Source organism: Topomyia yanbarensis, chromosome 2 (assembly GCF_030247195.1).
Source record: "Topomyia yanbarensis strain Yona2022 chromosome 2, ASM3024719v1, whole genome shotgun sequence".
NCBI lineage: Eukaryota > Metazoa > Arthropoda > Insecta > Diptera > Culicidae > Topomyia > Topomyia yanbarensis.
This window is the reverse complement of record NC_080671.1, coordinates 181772813-181795793: the sequence shown is the minus strand read 5'-3', so window position 1 is coordinate 181795793 and position 22981 is coordinate 181772813. Positions and strand designations below refer to the sequence as shown.

General features: G+C 36.3%; 1 protein-coding gene across 2 annotated transcripts in view; it reads right to left on the bottom strand.

The window, feature by feature from the left end:
- LOC131682308 (adenylyl cyclase-associated protein 1) overlaps positions 1-22981 on the bottom strand; it is a 72388-nt gene that overhangs the window by 41226 nt on the left and 8181 nt on the right. For both annotated transcript variants that reach the window (XM_058963696.1, XM_058963697.1), the window contains exon 2: positions 397-1176. In XM_058963696.1, the coding sequence (XP_058819679.1) occupies positions 397-1000 (604 nt within the window). In that variant the 5' untranslated portion in view covers positions 1001-1176. The remainder of the gene's footprint in view (positions 1-396; positions 1177-22981) is intronic.

Genomic DNA, 22981 nt, shown 5'->3' with positions numbered 1-22981 from the left:
TAATTGTAAACATGAATCGCAATCCTGAAGCCGAATGTGCTCGTTTTTTCTACTCTATTTCCAATAACTGATTGCTCAAGTCTTGCGGGAAATAACCTACCCACCAACGGTCCCTTCAGTGGGAATATCAAAACGTAATCAACGAATTTCGTTGTATAAATTGAATCAAATATTGATTGAATTCACGAAGCAGTATGTTGATCTGCTGAATAAAAAAAATAATCCGAGAGAAATATACTGAAAAACATTCGTGTTAAACTAATTTTAAGGAGAAAAAAGGTTTAAGAAATAAAGGTTGACGAATAACATGTAAATGGTTGCATCACACCGACCTAGCATCGCAGCAGAACGAGGTGCCACTCTCCGCGGGAGCTTCGAGTAGATTAACGGTCTTACCATTCCCTTCGTCGTCTTGTTTTCCATCGCTCATAGCGTCACTTTTAGGCGGACTGTTTGCGGAATCTGTTATTGGCTCCATTATTACATTACACTTCTCGTTCTCCATTTCACTCGGGCCACTTTGGATGGCAGTGATGGCCTCGGTCGTATCAGCCGTCACGGTGATGGTGGTGGGAATTTTCTCCGGTATTGACTCTTTTGTACTCTCGGGACAAGCGGCCTCATCGTTCTTGAGTGCTTCCGAACCTTCATCCGTTGATTGCTGATGTTCACTCAATGTTGGGCTTCTATTTGGCGATATCTTGAGGGTGTCTTGAGGTTGGTCGATTTCATCCGTGTTTTCCGCGGATGCGGGAGATAGGGGCGAATCTGTTTCATTTGTAGCTTGATTTTCTTCAGCAGATTCCTTCTCATCTGCGGGTGACCCAACAGGTTTCGCTTCCGTTTCTATTATTTCCACTTTGATTTCTTCCTCACTCGACGGATTGTCTTCGTGACAGGGATCGTTGGAGTTATGGCTGGCGGAGTCGTCGTCCTCTTGGCCATTCTTTTTCTTATACTTGGGCGATTTAGGGTTCCCACAGCGACAACAGGAAAACATGTTTATTTTTTTCTTTATTACACTTCCACAATAAACGTAACTTGTCTTAAATGTCAACAATATTAGCAATAATACATTGAATAACAGATTCGCTCTAACGTCGATTCGATGCTTCCTTCGTTTTTCCACTTCATTTTATTTCACATATGTATCACAAATGGTTTCCAAGAACAAAACTGTACGCAAAAAGATGATTAACATCAATATTTGTTTCGGACCATAGTAGCAAAAATACTTCACAAATGCGCTTTTTAGTTTATGTGCCTACAAAAACGGGTTGGTTTGATAATGATTATCGCAGAATAAAATGCATTACATGTATGAATAGTACATTTGACGTACACGACGTATTTTTCGGTCTGATAAAAGGATTTTACATGTTCTGATATGTATAAACTAATCTGGAATTGCTGAAATCGTCACGGTAAATAGTTAGAAAAATGTATGAATTGATTATTGGCGCTGCGGGGAGGTAAGGGATAGAAGTTCTATATCAGAGGTGCATAAATGAAATTTTCGCAAATTTGTGTAGTAAAAATTTGTCTTAGATGGAGAACGAGAAAGGGAAATTTATTCTGCCAACCTACGCATAAAACCCGACGTGGCCAGTTCAAAATATCGCGAAATAGGTGAAGCTTAATTTCATCGATAAACCTGGGAACTGATGATCTGGCAATAAATTTGCACCTGCAAACCCAAAGCATGCTTTCCATCACCGACAAAACGATGAACTCGAAACTGTATAAGCTAGAGTGCATTGAAAATTCTACCTTTCAGACTCACAAAACTGTCATTACAGCTGAAATGTGCTACAGTGGTACCGAGACGATTAGGTGGATTTCCTAAATTGGACTCTTCTATATTACATCTTTTATTCTCCTTCGGGTAGTCATTTGGTTGGAGATTAAATTTACAGCTATACAACAAAATGCCTTTATGGGCACATTGTTTGCTGGCAACTTAAACTTAGACTTCGCGATAACTATGAAAGATTCGAATCTATCGTCGTTTTTCTTTTAAGTGGGTGAAGCATCAGCATTTCCTAATTACCCAATTCTTAATTCCAACAAATGAATGTTGAAGATGAGGGCTACCGGTAATTGTGGCTGTCATGTTCTGAGGCTTCAATTTGGGTTTGCTTGGTATTAAATGCATTTCCCTAATTCTGCAAAATAATTTCACTTTGATTGTCAACATTATAGCACATTCAAACTTAATACTCACATCAACGTATTAAATTAAAACTACAGCAACTAGGGAATAGTTGAAAACTCACGCCAACCATTCAAACTGATTTTCCATTGCTAAAACACAGGAAATTATGCACGGAAAATTTTCCTCTATTAGTAAGTTTTTCGACCCGGCGTACATGGGAGACATTAAGGTACCGCACAAGCTCAAATACCGGAGACTAGCACATAATTAAAATTGCAGATATAGCTGCTTTGGCTGTTTGCACTATGATTGTATGTTGGTAAATATGTTCCCGTTCTCCACTATTTATGTACTTTTCACACACTATCCGATAAAAGGGTATCCAGAGGTAATAAATCTGTACTCTGTACAACTGTTTAATTCATTTGTCACAAACAGCGGTTTCCTACAGGCAAGGTTGTGGTGGTTTGCTTTCGACGAGGAGGGAAGCCAACGATTGTATCGTTCATGTACCCATAAACATTCCACTTGTTGGGATTAAACCTACGCCACCGAAGCCCCAATCGGAAGGGAGAACAAGTCGGGTTGAAACTGGGATAAATGTATTTATGACTCGAATATTTCGTTACGCTTCTCGAGAGGGGCCCCCGGTTATGGTTTTGCATTAAATACCTTAAATTAAAATTAGTATCGATAGGCGTTTGTCAATATTTATTCTTACAATTTTCAAGCATTGGAAAAAAAACGTTTTGAAGAGAGAGTCTCAACTTGAGTGTCTTTAAAACGCTTTTAATATAGTCAATCGATTCTGTGCGAATGGAATGACATAAAATTTGAAATGATTCCTGGCGTATATATTCTGAAACCTGCTTTAAGTTTTATGTGGTTTTGATTGAAGTTGAACTGAGTGAGTTCCGCATGTTACCTATCAGTTTCAACCTCAAATAAAAATGACATTAAAATTGTTGAAGCTCAACGCAACGTCTGGAAAGCTTACACGTTTACAAACAGAAAAACGACAATGAATAACTTTCCACTACCCCGCCCATTAATCAATGGATGAATCATTTATTGCGTACTATGCTTCCCATATAACCCATAAAGCGCTTATCTTTCACACACGATGATAGAAGCCATACAGAGGAGAAATAAGATATATTGTCGTACGTGTGTTTTTTCACTCTAACATTGGGGTTTTGTTCTGTTATAAGGTTTACCGCTTTTAGATAAGTTAAGTGCTTTCTATTTCCCAGCTTTCTGTAAATTTAGAAAATTATATTCAAATTAATTACGATTCACAATACATTTAAGAAGATCATGCAACACAAGGTATACGATCTACGAATGGTACGCCATTAGAACATGAGCGAGCATTTATTTTCTATACCAACCCTAATGCACGGTTTGCTGAAATTTATCTCACGATGCCCTTTCGAGAACAAAAACATCAAAGAAATTTTATGTACAGCTTAAATATGTAATAAGGTGTTGTACAGCACGTGGGCGAAGTAGGTAAACTCGTGAAAAAGGCTAACACTGTTTGTATATTGCGGAGGGTGAGCTCTTGGCAGTAGAAAAAAAAAGAGTTTCGAGTGCCACACTGGAAAAACGGTCTCGTAGAAAGAGGTAAGGAACTTTGCTGGGTAAGGTAACCGACAAAATGTTGGTCCTATGAGTAAGATTATCGAAATGAACGGATTCGGTCTACCTTATATACAAAGTAATGCAAGGTCAGATCAAAATGTTACATAGTCATTTGTATGGTATGTCGAATACACCAAATTGCTCCGGTGTATGTTTCCGTATTTTCATGATAATACCCTAATTAAAATGTTTTGAGCTTTCTATTAAAAGACCTATAAGATTTAGTCACTTTACTTGACGACCTTTTAAGTCTTTCAAAACCGTGGCACGATGTTCCTAAAACCGTTAATAACTAAAAAAATGACCATAAATTTGGCATACGGCATTCGACAGATACAGTATCCAAGCATCTTCTCAGTGAATTTCAAAATGATCCATCGAGGGATTCGAGAGATATGGCGATTTGAAGTTTTATGATACGTTTCATAAGGCTACCAACAAACACCCACGGGTTTGGTCCAATCTCTATGAACAAAAAAATATTTGTCTACTTTTTTAGTACATGGCATTCAAAAGATATAGCAATCAAGTATATCCCCTGCAAGTTTGGAAATATTTCATTGACGGAATCGAAAGTTATAACGGTTTGGATGTGGTATGCGGTCATAGATGGGTTTTCTACCAGACTTCAAGCGTGAATCCATGTTTGTCCATTGACTATTTAGATCGTTTATACGATCTAATATTAACCCTTGCGATTTAATTACATAAATATAATGTACAAATGGTGTTATTTATATGGTGCACTGAAAAAATATGAAAATAGGGTTGTCTACCAAACGTTAAATATAATGTGTAAATTAAAAAAATAGATGAAAGTTGGAATGTTTACTTCAAAAGGCCATATCTCAATGGTATGTTGACTTATTCTAATATTTTTTTCATTATTGAACAGGTAGACGTTTCATCGTTAATTTTCATCAAGAAGAATATAAAATAGAGTTGGCTACTTCAAACAATAGACAACTTAATTATTCTCAACTATATGTATTATCACTTTTCAATAAATATTTTTATATTCAAAACGACGACCTATCAATTTCTATACATTAGTTGAATGGAACAAACGCAAACTACAAATCATTTTTTTAGTTAATAACGGTTTTAGGAACACCGTGGTGGGGTAATCGGATGATCCATTTTAAAAATAGATTTCCCTGATCACCTGGGAGATGCAAGTCATTAATACCAATCCTAATAAACATACCAACGTGTCATCTTCAAAATTCGAATGTGAATAGTAAACATGTGACCAATAAAGAAGCTTTTATAAGATTTAATATTTTACGAAAAAATCATAGCATGAAAAATTAATGAAAGTTTTTTGCCGCATAATACTGCTCCAAAGGATCCTCCTTTATCCACACCATAATGTAATACACAAAGGTATTTAGCTGAGATATTTAGTCATTTATTGCCAACAACATTTAGACTGAACAGCACTAGTTATCAGTTCGAAGGACATTAGACCAAATGGTTAGCTTTAATTTGTATGGGAAAAGTTCACCAAAAGTATGGAGGAAGACTTCAATGGTTTAAAAGCCAAACAAAACTTCAACTACATTAATTCTCATCAACTTAATGGGTTACACTACTGAAGAATTTAAAAAAAAATCGATTTTTTTTATTTGCATTAAATATGGTATAGAGTCTTAAAACTGATATGTCATAATATGGAAGGCGACACTAATATGAGCGACCGAAAATAAAAGTCGCAAGGACAGAACATGCTTCGTTAAACCCGTTTGAAATATATTAGAATATAAAAACCGGACATGTACTTCAAGCATAAAAATCGGACTGGGACATTTATTTGTAAGAGTCGGATAACACAACCTTCAGTAAAAAAACGGAAAGAATTCGATTCTTACAAATGATTTTTTGGTTAGCCGACTTTTAATCTTGAACATCAAGATATACGGATGCTCCTGCGAGCGATTTATTTATTTTAAAACTATTTTTATACTGGAAGTTCATCCTTGCCAAGTTTTATGGGTGAAACGTGTGAAAGTGATTCTTATGCTGAATTTTTATGCTTGAAGTTTATTTCCGATTTTTATATTTTAATATGTTTGGAACGGGTTTTGCGAAGCATGATCTATCCTTGCGACTTTTATTTGCGGTCGCTGATATATAAGTGTTCAAATTTTCGATTCTGCCGCAACGCCTCAGAGGTCAAAAATTTCGAAAAGCTAGTCAAATATCGAATAATGAAGTTCTGCCTTTTACAGGTTTTGATTTTTTGTATCATTTACCTTCCCATTTCACCATATAAGGATGTCAGTTCATCACAGATGGCTCTGTGAACCGCTGTATTATTACCGACAGATTTTCTGTAGGAAACGTCAAATCCAATGCAGGTTTGCGTCAGAATTTTTTTTTCCAAAATTCAGTGTTTGACAATGAATTAGTCTATGAAAATTGACTCTTACGCTGAAGGTATGTTCTTTAACCCTTTCATGCCCAACTTTTTTCTCGTGCATGTAGAGTTCCAAAACTATTTTTCCTTGAAAACGGTGGGGTAAAGAAACATGAAAAGCCTTTTTTTCATAAAGATAGGTGCTTCCCTCGCAGTGCTAGAAGCTGCTAATTTTTTATTCTGCTATGCTTAATACAATTCTCCTAGAATATTTGCAATAGTCCAATTGCGTAGAAAACGTAGCCAAAGACAGTCTAAATTGATAAGTTTTATCAGTTTTCAATAATATTTCAACATAACGAAGATATATGAAAAAATAATTTTCAGTTGTCAACGTAAACTGTCCCTGGCAGCACTGCTCCATTGGAATACAATCAGACTAATTGCAATAACTTCAGTTCTAAAGCTGGTCCTTGTAACTGTTAATACTCAAATGAAAGGCAATAGTTACAGTTATTACCCTTACTTGTTTTTGTGGGCAAATCTTGCCTCAATCAAAAGTTATATCTGCTTAAAAACGTTGTTGTCCACAAACAACATGGGCATGAATGGGTTAATAATGGATCATTCTGCTTTTTACAAGTAACATGTATAAAAAACCTAAAGTAAGTTATTGTTTGAAAATTGCTAACAGTTGTACGAAAAAAACACTAACTAAAAATAGCTATGTTAAAAGTCTTACTAGATTCGATTGACTTTACGATTGCAAAATGTTTGTTAGATATTTTTTCAACAATTTAGTAAATATTAGCTGTTATTTAGATTGGTACTGTTACTTAGCTAGTGTTGAATTCTGATGAGACGCAGATGAAACTCAAATATTGTAACTAATTTAGTTATAGGTTTTGTGCTCCTCACGCGCAGTTATTTTTTAACAATTTTCTCCTTAATGGAGACACAATAGTTTTTACCAAAATTGTTCTCCACTAAGGAGAAATCTAGCATAGTGCATCTTGCGTTGGCTTGCTAAGCCTGACCAAGTATTTCGATTTCACTAGTTCGTAACAGCGCAAAATGAACTCCTTTTCTTGCGGGACATCATGCTTGACCAGAGGTTTGCTCAGGAACACAAATTGTGTCTCCGTTTTATGGAGCTAACGCCAATCTGGCGCTAGCTTAGTCCTGTCACTAAGTTAGTGTCGGATTCTGATGAGACGAAGCCGAAACGCAAATATTATAACTGATTTGTCAAAAATCAAATAAAATGGATATAACAAAAAAAACTATTTTCAAGAGTGTATCTCGATATGTGCTTCTGCTCCATTTTATAACTTTTTTTTTCTTGAGAGGTAGACATTTTCTATCTTCGACAAAGTTTCTCAAAATAAGTTCATCTGCAAACTTTCCATAGACGCCTAACCATTTAACGTGGGAGTCTGCTTTTCCGCGCCAATAGGGGATCAAATCGGTACCATTTTGCCTTAATCTCACAATATCTTTAGAACTAGACCAAATATGAAGAAAATAAATGGTATCCAGTAAACTAGGATAATCACCGAAGACATTGGTGAAAATTTTATTTCAAATTTCCAATTACTTCCAAAGCTATCGGTAGTTTTAGTAGAGAAAATCGCGAAAATTTCGAATCCTTTATGATTCCTCTCCCGAAAACAAAATTGCCTCTCCCATTTCTCTGCATTCTCTGGTTTCCACCCCACCAAAACCAGTGTTGTATCAATAAGGATTCCGTTCTATTCCTTCGTAGTATATTACAAGTTCATTTATGGAAAAAAACACCATTTGGTAATCTACATGATTACAAACAGTTATATTGTAATCATGTAGATTACCAAATGGTGTTTTTTTGATAATTGTGCATTGAATGAAATATGTTCAACGCTTGTAAATACTCTGATTGAGAATTTCATTATTCGCAGAAGCGCGCGCTACTACGCAGTTACATCACTGTTAGCGAACCAGATCCAACGTGCGTGTGTGTTTGTGACAACTTGATGCCTTGCTGTTTGCTGTAGGACGTGGATACAGTAATGAACGGGGTAACCAGTGGGATGGAAAATTTTTGTGTTCAGTTATCAGAACGATTTTTCGTAGTATTTTCAAAACCAAGTTGTCCACATTTTCGTTACACACCAATTTGTGCCTGAAAATATTGAGGTACAGGTTCTGCATGAAAAAGTTATTTGCTATCCGTATACAGACTGAAAGAGAACATTACTGTGATTCTTTTCCTGTATCCAGATTTTCCAGATCCTATCGTCTGCGAAAATCAGCGGAAACTCGAACGTACTATGTATGGATAGAAAACTCTTCTCGATCAAATGATATTTTCTAGCGATATGTATACTGATATCAAGTTTATTAACATGACGGCCGCACTAACACGTGACTAAGGCAACTTTATTCAACATGTTTTCAAATCTGAAATGTTTCAAAAAACACATTTATAAATTACACAAACAGAAATGCTATCGACGTATAATTTTACTAAAACGGAAGCTTTGATCTTTATTAAAAAAAAGTCAGAAAATACGATATGAAAGATTCTAACTTCAGTTTCCTTTGGCGTATTCCAACATTTTCTCTCTTACTGCGTGTAAATATATTTTTCTTTATCGCTTTTCGCTATTGCATATTGAGTAAAGAGATCCAATTCACGATAACCCGAAATTACAATATAAATTGAGAACACGTTATTCTTAAAAATTTTTTCAATCTGAAATGTTAAAAAAATCAAATAAATCCTTTACACCAAAACAGAACTAATATCGGTGCATCATTTGAATAAATGGAATTTTTGTTTGAAAAACTAACAATACACATTTTGTTCTGCGCCTAAACCTAACATCGTTTGATTCATGGTCTCAGATGCGATACAATGTGTTTGATACGAAGAAAACTATGTATATGTATGGGTGCTGTAATTTAGAATAATCAATGTGTCAAAAAGGATTCGAGTTCGAGTCGATGTAAAGTATTCGCAATCATGAGTCCGCGTAGTCGACGTCGTCGGGCGGGTTTGAAAAATCAAACACAAACAGTATACAAAAAAAGCCGGCGAGACGAAAATAATAATCTAGACGAAACGAGAAATATAAATACTTGTGAAAATAATTTTGACGAAGTTTTATCACTTCGGGATGACAGTGACAGCAGTGAATCGTGTGACGACACTGGTCTGTTTGATGACTTAGAGGATTCTTACGACGAGTGTTCAGATGAGGAAGATGCTATTCAAGACCAGTAAGTATTTTAAACACCTATATATGTAAATATTTCCTTTGAGACACCAGTATAACAAAATTCTTCTTGAAGTCGCAAAACCCGCTTTAAATAAGAAATCAAATATAAACAGGCGTAAAAATTGGACTTATATCCTTCAGCTTTAGAATCGCCAAAAAGTTTTCACGCGAAAAAGTATGTCTCAGGAAAATCCGTTACGTTCAAAATTAAAAATCGGATAAAGAAAAATAAAAGATTTATATTTCATGGTTTTTATGCAGAAGGTTGTTAGAACGACTATTACATAAAAGAAATCCTTTGCGATTTTGACGCTAATAACATTCTAATATATTTGAAGCGGGTTTTACCAAAATTTCGAAATAATTCAGGAAAACAGGGCAATTTTATAGAAGAAATCTTTAAATTTATCCAAATGATATACATATATATATATATATATATATATATATATATATATATATATATATATATATATATATATATATATATATATATATATATATATATATATATATATATATATATATATATATATATATATATATATATATATATATATATATATATATATATATATATATATATATATATATATATATATATATATATATATATATATATATATATATATATATATATATATATATATATATATATATATATATATATATATATATATATATATATATATATATATATATATATATATATATATATATATATATATATATATATATATATATATATATAAATTCCTAAAAGCTACAAAACGAAAAAAAAATCAACCTGTTTTAAGATTGAAATGAGTCTAGTGGTAGTCATATTATCGATCGAGAATAATATCTGAGTGAAAGTCCACCTACATATAAACCTATACTATACCTCAATCTCATTTCTCGAAAACGTCCTTTGTAATGCAATTTTTGATATATTTATGTATGTGCAATATTTTGTAAGAACATAGGGGAGATAGACTTGAAGATTATAAACTCTCTCAAAGATGCTGGCCTCATGGACAAAACACAAAAAATTATTTCAGTGGTGGTTTCAAAAGCGGATAGTTTGAAATTCGCCAAAACAACAAATGAGTAAGTTAATCCATTTTTTTTATTAAAAGTTCATACAGTCAGGTGCGAAATAAACGCCGAGCAAAGTTGGAATTGATTGATTGCATAAATTTTATGTTATGTTGATTTATGCCTAAGTGCCTAAATTAGAAATAAGAGGATTACATGAAAATTTTAGAAAAGACTTAGAAACTAATTTGATTATCTTACCTATGAGTACTAAATATTTCTAGTATGTATTATGTACTAACCCTATTTTGTTTGTCTGAAAGTATTTTTTGGTACTTAGCAAATGCTTATTTTAAACTCAAAATGGTTTTTATTGCACGTTGCGGACATAATATATATTTTTGTTATCGGCTCAGTTTATTTATTATTCTAAATTCTTGGGCGGCAACTTATAATCGCGCTCGGGTATCAATGGTCTAAGTCGGTTTATTATTGATTTGTACGTAGAGAATGAATATCTTAGTTGTCGTTTCTTTGCTTATTTTATCTTCCCGATTAAATTTTTATGCTAGCTGCAATATTGAATCAAATCCTGAGAACAAACCTTTACATTTGTTTTGCACCTGAGCGCAAAATAAGAAGGAATTCACGAAAGTCGTCGTTCAACATTCCTTTGAAACAAGTTTTTCAAAATCACTTATAAACATTTACAGTGCCGAAAACTTATTTTCACAAATGTCGAAATATATTTGTGCAAAGCGAAAGTTTTTGTAAGGACGAGGCTCGTACCGCCGTCGAGTTTTGATAAGTGTATTGTACCAGAACGAGGGATGGCATTGGCACGAAAAATGGCGGGCCATATTCACTGGAGCACCACCAGGAATCTATTACAAGAGGTTGATTCAAAGGCGGGAGGTACAGAAGGCAACATCTGCTATTTCGAAAAACACACCGGAGTATAAAAAGTATAGAAAATCCAAGCGATCGAAAGAGGTGGATGAAACGGAATATGGTGAGCAGGCTGTTGCTAACGGACTTGAGACGAGGGAAATGACACGTGAGGATCGTGAACGTGTGATTGCAACATTCAAGGTAAAATTGTTGGCTTATCTTATACTCATACATTGTTTTTTTTTTCTCATGAGACACAAAAGTTGTATCAGATAACCAATTTCTCTGGCTTTCACCGTTGCTATAAGATACAAGTTAATTTGAATCAGTTGTAAGTGATAAAACTTGAATATATATTCAATCATTGAGAGTTGTGTGAATGATTAGTACTCTATTAGTACTATTAGTAAGACGGTCAAGCGTTATCTTCTTTGGTTCAAAAGTTAAATTTTCTATAGCCTTCTATGGTCAATTTTCTTAAAAAATAATATCGCCAAAAGATGGTACTTTTTACACACACAAACATTGTAGAATATATAACATCGCTAATATGGATAGTTTTAACTCCAATGAATTGAGTACTTCAACACGCTATTTTGAACCGCTGTGCATTGGTGAGAAACGTGAACTGGTGAGTTAATGAGGAGTACACCCAAAGCGACCACTAGGCGATCCATTAACCATCCTGGCCAGCGGAGCACTACGACAATAATAAGGTGGACAAGAAATGTCAAAAGGAAGACTTCGACAAGGAATTATTTTGATGCATTTCGCATAGACAGCGGTTTTCGGAACGTGGATGCAGATAACGGAAATATTAGTGAGGGCATATGACACAACAATACTTAGAAAACTGGAGCCAATGAACAGACGGCGTGCAGCCTACTGGTGGAGCGAGACACCAAGCATTCTCCGAGATGTCTGCGTTAGAGCCAGAAGATGCGTTCAACGAGCCAGAATCGAACCAGTGTGGCATGTAATGTACCGTGAAGGCATAAACATTATCAAGCGGGAGATAAAGGTGAGCAAATCGAACTGCAACAAGGAGCTGTGGCGAGAAGCTATTGCCTATCAAAAGCAGAAGAATTCACCCTACCATTACTACATATTTTCAACGTGTCACTGAAAAAAGGAACATTCACCGAAAAAACGGAAATCATCCTTTTTATGCCAATTTTTGAATCATCCCAATATGGGTATCCGAAACCAAATAACAAGCAAAAAGCAAAATTTTCACCTTGTTAAGAAGTTTGAAATTAGTTTAAATTTTGAAGTAGTTTCAAACAAAAATCATTTCAAACCAAATTTCTCACTGGTTTTTCAAACCCACTAGGAAAGTTTATTCTGGAGGAACCAGGAAATTTTATTCAGAGGAGGAACTTGTTGTGGGAATGATGTTTAGGGAAGGGTGGTGTGTGTTGTGGGGGTAACCTCTCACCGCATACCCCTAACTACGCCCCTGTTAAAATACAGAAAACCTATAAAAGTAAAAAAAAATGGCCAGGATTAGGTTGACGATCTTCAGAGTGATTGCATAACCTTTCTATATGAGAAAAGCGAAAATGTGAATTTACTGTGTGGACGCACTCTTCAACCCCTAACTCCGGAACCGGAAGTCGGAATTAATTGAAACTCAATAGCAGCCTATGGGAACGTTGTACTTTTCATTTGAGACTAAGTTTGATAAAACCGGTTCAGCCGTCTCCGAGTAATTGATGTTCATTTATTGGTCACATACATATATACACACGCACACACATACGCACACCGGGACCGGATGGTATCCCCGACGTGGCACTGAAGACTGCGATCCTAGCGTTTCCGAACATGTTCAGAATAGACCTACAGAAATGCCTGGACGATGGCTACTTCCCGGATAGATGGAAGATCCATAAGCTGGAGATCCAGCATCGTATCGGCATATATGCCTACTGGATACTCTCGGTAAGCTCCTGGAAAGGGTTATCCTCAACAGGCTGACGACCTATGCTGAAACTGAGAACGGACTATCGTAGAGGCAGTTAGGGTTCCGGAAAGGGATATCGACGGTGGACGCCATCCGCACAGTCATCGCGAATGCGGAGAAAGCATTCAAGCAAAAGTGAAGGGGTAATCGCTACTGCGACGTGACGTGAAGAACGCGTTCAACAGTGCTAGCTAGGGTAGGGGGCGCTCGCCGTAGCGCTGCACAGAATGCGGGTTCCGGACTATCTGTGCAAGGTTCTGAAAAGTCACTTGGCTAGGTAGCAGCAAGAGTGGGATAAACCGAAGAAAATATTTGACATATTGGACACGCTTCGTCACCCCTCGCTCGGAGTGTGTGAACGTGCAAGAGACACCGGAACACGTGGTATTTTAATGCCCTAGGTTCGAAGAAGTTCATAGGGGTACGCCTGGTGTGACAGTGAACAATATCGTTGCACAGTGACTCAAAACAACGTTTTGAGGTACTTAATTCATTGGAGTCAAAACTGTTCATATTAGCGATTTCACATATTCTACAAGCGCCATCTTTTAGCAATTTTATTTTTGAAAAAAGTTGATCATAATAGGCTATAGAAAATTTAACTTTTGAACCGAAAGAGATAGCGCTTGGCAGTCTTCGACAAAGTTGTAGAAGAGAGTATTTTTATAAATTTTGCAGAAGACATGTTGTCTCTGTCACTCACAGTAGTTGAGTTATGAGATGTTTTCTATGATAAACTCCTTCAATTCTTATTTTTGCTTATAACTTTTTTGTTTATGATTTCTCACGTTAATAATGTTCTAAGGTATTTTTTATTATTATAAAATACACAACTTTTTCGAAGATACTAAATAGCTGTGAATGCTGTGTAGCGACTTACGGCTGATTTTGATTTTATTTTAGCCTGTTTTCGAACCCGTGTAACTTTACTATCGGCAAAAATTGTAATTATACTATCTACTACTTATCTTATTCTAATAGAACTGGGTTTCACCTACAAAACGAAGTTAAAACCGTTTGTCCATAATTACCCGTTCATAAGTTATACCCTGTTGAAAACCTTATGTCTGGTCGCTTTGAAGTCGCGCGTATGGTTCACTGAACGAGTAGGCGCTGGTGTTCAAAGGCGCTTTCGCTTGTTTTTCTGAGTGGCGCGCTTTCTGTATACTAGCGCGTCTGCCGGAAGGTTCACACTAATATTGAATGATTTTCTAATGGGTGATGTACAATTTTATTATTATTATTATTTATTTATAAAGGTTTTAACCGCAAGGGTCATTCGCCTTTTTAATAGATAATATAGATTTCAAATTATAACAGTTAAAAAAAAATGCGGAAAAATTATTGCGATCTTCTATCTTGTGCGCACTGCTTGCTGTTGCGGGTGATCTTCCTTGGTGGAGAAGTGTTATTCACGTTATTCCCTTTACCGTTTGCTGCTTGGTGGTTGTTCTGTCTGCCCTCTCCCTCGCTCTCGTGTACGTCCATATCGCTATCGCTGGAATAGTTGTTGTTTTCGTTTTCACTGATGGTTGTTTTTGATGCTTCTTGGGTTTCTGGGTGACCTTGGTGTATCCGTCGTAGTTTTTGGTTATTCCTTCGCTGGATGTACTGGATGTTGGCTTAGATTTATCGATGATGATCGTTTGACCGGCTGTCTGTGTTTTAGCATTGGAGGGCTGTTTGTTAGTGTGTGCTGTAGTGAATTCAATATCCTTAGCAGCTTTCGCGCATAGTTTACCATAGTGCGCCGTCTGGTTGCAGAACTGACACGTGGGCGTCTGCTCAGGATATGTGCATAGGGTTTTTTGAATGTAGGTGATCCCTTGAGCAGATTTGCATTCGAAGGTCAAGTAAGAAGGGATAGGTTGGTGCAGCTGCATTCTAACCACACGAACCCCGTTGAGAATGCCGGGAAAAAAGTTTCTCCAAGTGTCATTCGCGACGGATTCCACTTCTCCGTATTTGGACATGAATTTTTTAATGTACTCGGAGCTGGTGCGCGGTGCCAGATCATGTAAGCGTACACCGTAAAATTTTTATCGATATAGGCGGGGATCTTGGTTTTAATGGTGTCGTATTCGATTTCGTGTTGCATGTCGTTCATCATACAAAAGAATTCTGCTCCGGCTAGAGTCTTGAACGTTATTAGTATTACGTTGTTTGTATGATGTAGCTGGAGGTGTGTAACTGCCGTAAGATCAAGACACATGTTCACCTTTATCAACTGTTCCACCTCACGCACTGTAGGTCTTCTTCGAGTTTGCGTAAAATCGATCACGACAGTATTTTCCCTTAGTGGGCGTACTTTGTTTTTTTGTTCGCTCATTTTGCTCACCGTGGGGCAACGAGGCTTTTTCTGTTACTGCGTATAGAAGTAGCGAAGCGACGCGGGTAAAGTTTATTCGTTTGCTTTACTGCACGGAAAACCCCGCGATCACAAAATTAAAATATTGCAGTTGTTGATTTTTGTCTTAGCTGTTTCAACTAAAAATTGCTGATACAACTAACTGTTTTGTTGATTTTCGAACCACCAGTTAGTTGAAAAAAATTGTTGTTTTTGAGAGCTGTCAGTTGCCTGGCAATAAAGACAGCAAAAAGGAAAACAAAAATTGAATTGCAAAGTAAACCATTTCATTAGCTGAAAAGTATGTCAGTTTGCTTGCTATATTTATTTTCTAAAAATATCGGTGCTAACATAGAAGGAGTGTGGTTAGAAGAATTATAAGTCAGTTGTATTACATCGAAGTGAATTTCCCAAGACTATTTTGATGAATTAATTTAGTGAGGTAAATGTATATGTAAATTTATCGAAACATATATGTGTATAATTCATTTGGCAGATATTATTTTCTATCATGCAACAATCCGGGGAGACATTAAAAATTAAGATTGGGCGATCCAGCCGACATGAACAAATCATTAACATTATATGACGTCTGTAACTCATAATATCGTGAGAGGTGTTATTGGTGCTAAAACAAAGGATGAACTGTAAGTACATTTGTCCACTGTTGAAAAGTATACTCGCACAAGAATTTGTCATTTTTAATTCATTGAAGATTATCAGAATCAATATCAAATTGCAATCAAAATTATTCTCCAAACACTACTGCCTAGATTATAAAAACCCAATATTGCTCTGATTTCGCTTAGCAAGTATTGGAATGGTTGGCGTTTACCTGTCTTATGGAGATTTTCATTGAAAAACCCCGGAGCAGTTGATTGCACTGGTGTTGCATTTTCTAGCAGAAGAGCAGACCACTAGACGGTTTTATTCCCACTTATGCTAGAAAGTGCAAAACGGCATTAGAGAAAATTGGAATCCGCTCAAACTTTAAGTAAATAGGGTTACTGTGTCCCAATTGATCTTAAAACCTTTACTAAGCCATTTTGAACACATTAGTTAGAACAGTTTCTGTTATCTCTATTCAACACATTGGCTCAAATAGTAAGATGAATAAAAGCGCGTTTTACTTTTTGCTTCGATCAAATGCGATTATTTTACTTTCTTCAGGTCAGTGTACAACTTCTTAGGGTGCTTACAGAGTGGCGGCGAAAAGCTGAGCTGGCGCTGGAACTGACATTAGAATGCGAGATGCGAGAAACCTGCTTGCTGCAAACCAAATGGGTGATGTCAGAGTGAAAACCGAGCGGGTCTGCGCCGACTGCCCGCTTTCACTCTGACATCATCCCTTTACTTTGCTGCAGGCAGGTTTCTCGCATCTCGCATCCTAATGTCAGTTCCAGCTCCAGCTCAGCTTCTCGCCGCCACTCTGTAAGCACCCTTAGAAACGAAGTATTTTGGTAGTTAATAGGTATCAACTACTTTACTTCGTTTTTAAGAAATAGCAATCCAATCTCTGTACGCCAAATTATCAGCGAAATAGTGACTAATGAGATGAATAAGAGCCCGTCTACCATATGTGGACAATATTATAGTAAATGTAACACACAAAAATTAAAATTTCCTTATCAACCGAATTATTTCTTTCGATCTGCTGTTTTCAATTTTCATAGCTCGGCAATCCTAACTCGAGCATGAAAAGTCGTCGCAAAGAAAAATTAGTACAACTTAAGTGGATGTTTGGTATACATTTCCTTTAGGCTGCATAAATCTCGCGGCAATGTATTTATTACAGGAGAACTCTGGATGAAATTCTAATGGGCTTTTCGATTGATGGTGCAGCGGTGTAGTGGAGTGCACTGGTTTTGCACTTTTTAGCAGAAGTGCAGAAAACTGGGTATGTTCAATTGCCACTTTTGCTAGAAAGTGCAAAACCAGTGCAATCCACTACACCGGTGCACTGCCATTGAAAACAGCATAAGAGTCATATGTAACATTGAGAGTTTCTCATTGCTTACTTTCCCTTCTGATTATTACTCGGTCGCTTCAACATTTACCTTTTAAATCATTGTTATGTTCTAGTAAAACCATCGGCTTTCGATACATATTGGAAAATTGGTGGTAAATTTTATAGTGACGTCGTAATCATTTAAAGAAAAAGTAAATAAAGAAAATCTACATAGGTCCTATCGAGAATTTCTTTTAACGTAAGTTCTATCAAAAAATTTCTCCGCGACGAACTCTTATGTTAATGTTATGATTACGCAGATTTGAAAATCATTGACGGTGATACGAAGAGCAATCAGCATATGTACTAGGACTCAGCGTAACGATAAAATGAGCTGGGCTCACATTTTACGGAAGTGGCTTTGGCTACCACATAAAAAAAAACATTCAGTTGGTGATCCGCCAGTATTAGCGAAACTAAACAGTCCTCATTTATCCATAACACGGTTCGCATAATTAAAACGATACACAATTCCGTACAAAAACACCAAACTTGACTTCGAACAAAGAATTCGCATCGCCGAAAACCTTTACTTACCTGCTTAATGTTTAAAAAGGAGCAATAACTAAATTTTCATCGATAAGGAGAGACACCAAAGAAAAATACAATACGAAAGTGATAAAATTTTAATATGAAATAAATTATTACTATTAAATTCGCATGAAATGTCGTAGAAAATTAACATAATGAATAAAAATAAACAAAGCAGCATAATCAGCATAACATATTGCAATTCTTGCAGCACAAGATCGCTATATGCTGCTATCATTATGATGGGAAAGGAAAGGGCAGCGTTCGCAGCTTTAGTTTAGTGTTTTTCCTTGACTTGATACAAAGTTTATGTAACTGACAAGTTTTCGTTCTGCTGATAAATAAATTACAAATTACAGTAGAGTCCCGTACGTATAGAGGAATGCGCACACACACTGAATAAAATTGTGTTACTATTCTGTTTCTGGTAACCCGAATATTTTTTTATAACCTTGAGGACCATGTAGATAAAATAAAATCATACGAAGTGAAACAAAATAGTTATTTTTTTTCGTGGTTTACTGAAATTTTCATATGAAGGCGGGTTGCGTCGAAAGAAAATATCGTAAAACACTAAAAATCAACTTTTTTCTAGACTCAGTATGAATTTATTTTGTGCCATGGTCGAATCCAGTATTAATAATATTATGGTTGCTAAAGGGACATGGAATTAGTTATGATTTTATGCTTTTTCTAGTGGACTGACTTCAATATTTAGTTTGTGCAGCTCCGAGCTAGTACCCGGGCCGATTGGAACAAATACCTGCCACCCGGAGAATATTATGTATTTAATAAACAAAATAGCTCTTATCAGCGCTATCAAAACAGTCAAAATAAGTAAATTTGAAAATCTTTTGCTTCGCCAACTATAACTTTTATTTTCGATGGATCAAAAGTAGAATACACAAAGAAAAACCCATTTTAAAACATCCGACCGATGCTCGTTCGTGATTGGATCCCGTTTATTTCATGCATTAAGCCGCAAATCTTGAACAGAAAGAATTGTGATTTTTGTCGAATGCATTTATTCAACCTTGCCGGATGTACTCTTTTAAGAAGACTGCATATGAACACCGATAGGGAAGATGATAATTAACCGTGATATAAAGCCTTTATAGCCCTTACATATCGTATCCATCCAGAGAATGAGTACCATGGAAAAATGAGCCGCCTTCGTGAACTGCCAGGATTATTTAGCTTGTGCAACTCGGTGCAATCACAGAGAACAGACGTCCATCTTCAGCATTCAACTTTTGTAAACTCCCTAACGTTTTAAGGTAGTTGGGATATCTCCACCAGGTGCGCTACTGTCGTCATTTTTAGTGGCTGAGTTTGAATTGACAGCGGTTTTACCTCTACCCAGTCAAATCATTCTGGAACCGGTTCGGAATTCTGAGTGGATTCAGTATGAATTTAAGCTCAAATGCATCAACCAATTGAGTCGGAATCGGTTGTTTCCATTGAGCTGGAATTTATACTGAATCCATTCAGGATTCCGAACCGGTTCCGGAATAGGTTTGACGGTTAGTTGGGATAGCTGGTGTGGCGGCGCTACTGTTTTAACGTATATTATTTCTAATGTTTACACAAGTTTTTTAAACATATTTGTTCGATCATGGATGTCTGTTCTCTGTGGTGCTAGTATGCTGGGTCAATTGGAAGAATATTTCCTTTCGCAAAAAACTAGCCATTATCAGCATTATCAACCCATTCAGGATCATTGAAATTTTAAAAATTTACACCCAACATGTAAAATTCACGAACAATAGAACATAGATGACAGAAGTCAGCTCAATACAATGGATTTATTGTCAATATTTCTGCTCGTGTAGGGTCCGCTCAGTGCATAAAATTTACAGAGCAGAAGAAACGAGAGAATAGATCGATGAAATAAAGTTCTGCGTGTATAGTTTCCCAATAAGTTCAGCCGGAAAATGCGCCGGAATACTGGCTGGTTGTAGTTAGTATTCCTGCTCCAGTGACACAACCGATTCTAATTAAAATCGGTTATGTGACTGGAGCCGGAATACCAGCCAGAATGCCGGTTTATTTTTCTGCTGAACTTTACTGGGTTAGACTACGTCAGCAATTTTCGTTAACTTTCCCACCATAATTATTGCAGTATAGAAATCTTGTGCAGCATACAACCAATGTGGTATATACAGGTCTGGCGAAGATGGCACTTTGGTATTCGTAAGATGAATCTTACATGAGTGGTGTGAGTGATCACAGTATAAATCGACTTGCATTCGTCATACCGGTCGTTCCGCACCCATTGAATCGTGTGAGCGCTATGACGGCGACCCGTTGTACATATTTTTGGTTGCAAACACTAGCAAACCGTGTGTTCTGCCACACCTATATATATATATACCGCATTGGCATACAACAGCATAAATATTTCATGCTGATTTGTTTAGATTTAAACTCCAACGTCTTTAATTTAAACCTTTTTTTAAATTTATTAAATTAAATTAAGACGGCTATCGTAAGCTGACTTCGGTGTTCTAATTTACACAACAAAGACAAGGTAGGTGCACCATAACTGGTACCCCGTTTTTAATGTTTAAGAAGTATGAAGTACTATGCTATGAAGTAGACTGTGTTCATCATATCAACATACCGAATTTTGCAAAATAATGGGTGCTTATCGAAATCTTCCAGAAACTATGGAAATAATATATGGTTACAAGGAAATAGCTACTACCCTAGCAGCAATGGAATGTTTCAAGTGCTATTAAACTAAGACGTGTACCATACAGCGATTTGTATAAACTTTGGTACGACGTGTAGGTCTGGCTGATGGTCGCTCATGTAGCCTTGATGTGATGACCCTGTTCAGGGAAGGAGTGTAGAATTGGCGTTTAGGCTGGCCAAATACTGAGGATAGACGGGTCGCATCTTTGAGCTGGGCAGTTTCGTTAGGAGACGTCCAGGTGAGTATTTGGTTTAGATGAGTAAGTTTCACTCTGCATAACCCATTTGTCGCGTATAGTGGCAGTGTACCCTTTGCGCATGGTTCGTTCACATTCCCTCTATTCGTCGCACTCGTCAGTATTTGTGCAGTGCTGTTAGGTCAAACCACTGACCGCACAACGGTTTTCCGATTGCGTTATTGAAGTTCTACATGCCGTCGTTCCTTTGTTCTCAAGTATCCACTGCCGCAGTACGCATAACTGTCCCATGTGCAACGGGATTCATCATAACCTTGGGAAAATAATGCATAGAGTAGCAGTACATTGCTCAGTTCTCATATGTATTGCTAACGGTGACGGAGTTTTATATGCCTGGGATGATTGTACGTCGATTCCCGGTTTACCATTTCCCGGAAAACCATTTTCCGGAATGTCATTTCCCAGAAAACCATTTCCCGGAATGTACCATTTCCCGGAAAACCATTTCCCGGAATGTACCATCTCCCAGAATATCATTTCCCGGAATGTACCATTTCCCGGAATGCTATTTCCCGGAATGTACCATTTCCCGGAATACCATTACCCGGAATGTACTTTTTCTCGGAAATTATTTATACTATTGAAATCTAAAGTAAACATGTAATTTGAACTTTAAGAACAAATCCAGAGCTATGTTGACTTACATATGGGTCATTCCACGCGAAGTGATCAAAAAAAGATGCAAACTTGAAATCGACCTTCACGGATTTGAACCAAATTTGAAGGAATTGTTCATCTAGGGCCAATATATAAAAACCCAAATTTTTGTATCGATTGAACCACCCCTCGGGTCATGGGAGCACCCCCCGTTTTGGCAAATTGCCAAAACGCTTGATTTTCTTTTGATCATATCTCCGGTTCTATTTACTCTAGAATCAAACCGTAAGTTGGCTTTTGAAGAAAATTGTTCAAGGAGTCTAGAAATAATATTATTTTTTGCCGGCAGTGCTGCCAACTATGCGATTTTTTCAGTTAAATATTAAAAGTTAGTTTTTCTCTCAATACATATATTTTAATTTTGAAAATTTTAATGCTATCGCGTTCCTCAGACATTTTTACATAAAAAACACTTATCATCCCAATATAATATGAGCGCATACCGTTTTTCCTCTATTCTTTATTTTACATTATTCCGCGACAAATAAAATTTACAATCAAGATATGATAAGCTTTATAGATATTGATTGACTGTGCTGGAATAAAACATGATGACATTATTCTGCATTCCAAGTTTTTGTTTGGTTCGCTTGACACCTATCTTTGCTCTCTAATCATATTAATAAAAAACAAGCTCTCATAAACCAATAAAGTACCAGAAAACAGATTATGCTTAAAAAAGGCAAAGTCTCAAAGAAGATTGTCATGAAATATTAATTTCATTATGGTGACGAAAATTGTCCACCGACGAAACCCATCTTGGTCGTTTAATTAATCTGTCGACCTCGAAGCACCCGTTTTCGTCGGTCAACTGTGAAATTTATGAACTGTCAAATTTTCTACGGGGAAGGTATGTTAGGACCACTAGTACTTAAATCCAATAAAACACCAAGAATATTTTGAAAGAGCTCTTAAAAGAATGTGAAACCACATAGAAATAGAAAGTAAATATTAACCAAAAACATGCCAAAAATAACGACAAGGAAGCATGCATGTATAAGAAAGAAAAACTGCAGATTTTTTAGATGCATAATCCATAAAAAATGCATTGCTGATATGTTATTCTAACTTACATTTAAAATCAATAAAATTCCAAACATATTTCCAAACTACTTTTTATGTTCTAAAGTAGAGAGAATTTCGTAGTTTGTTTGACATTTGCTGCGTAGCAAGTGTAATCAAAATGAGTGGT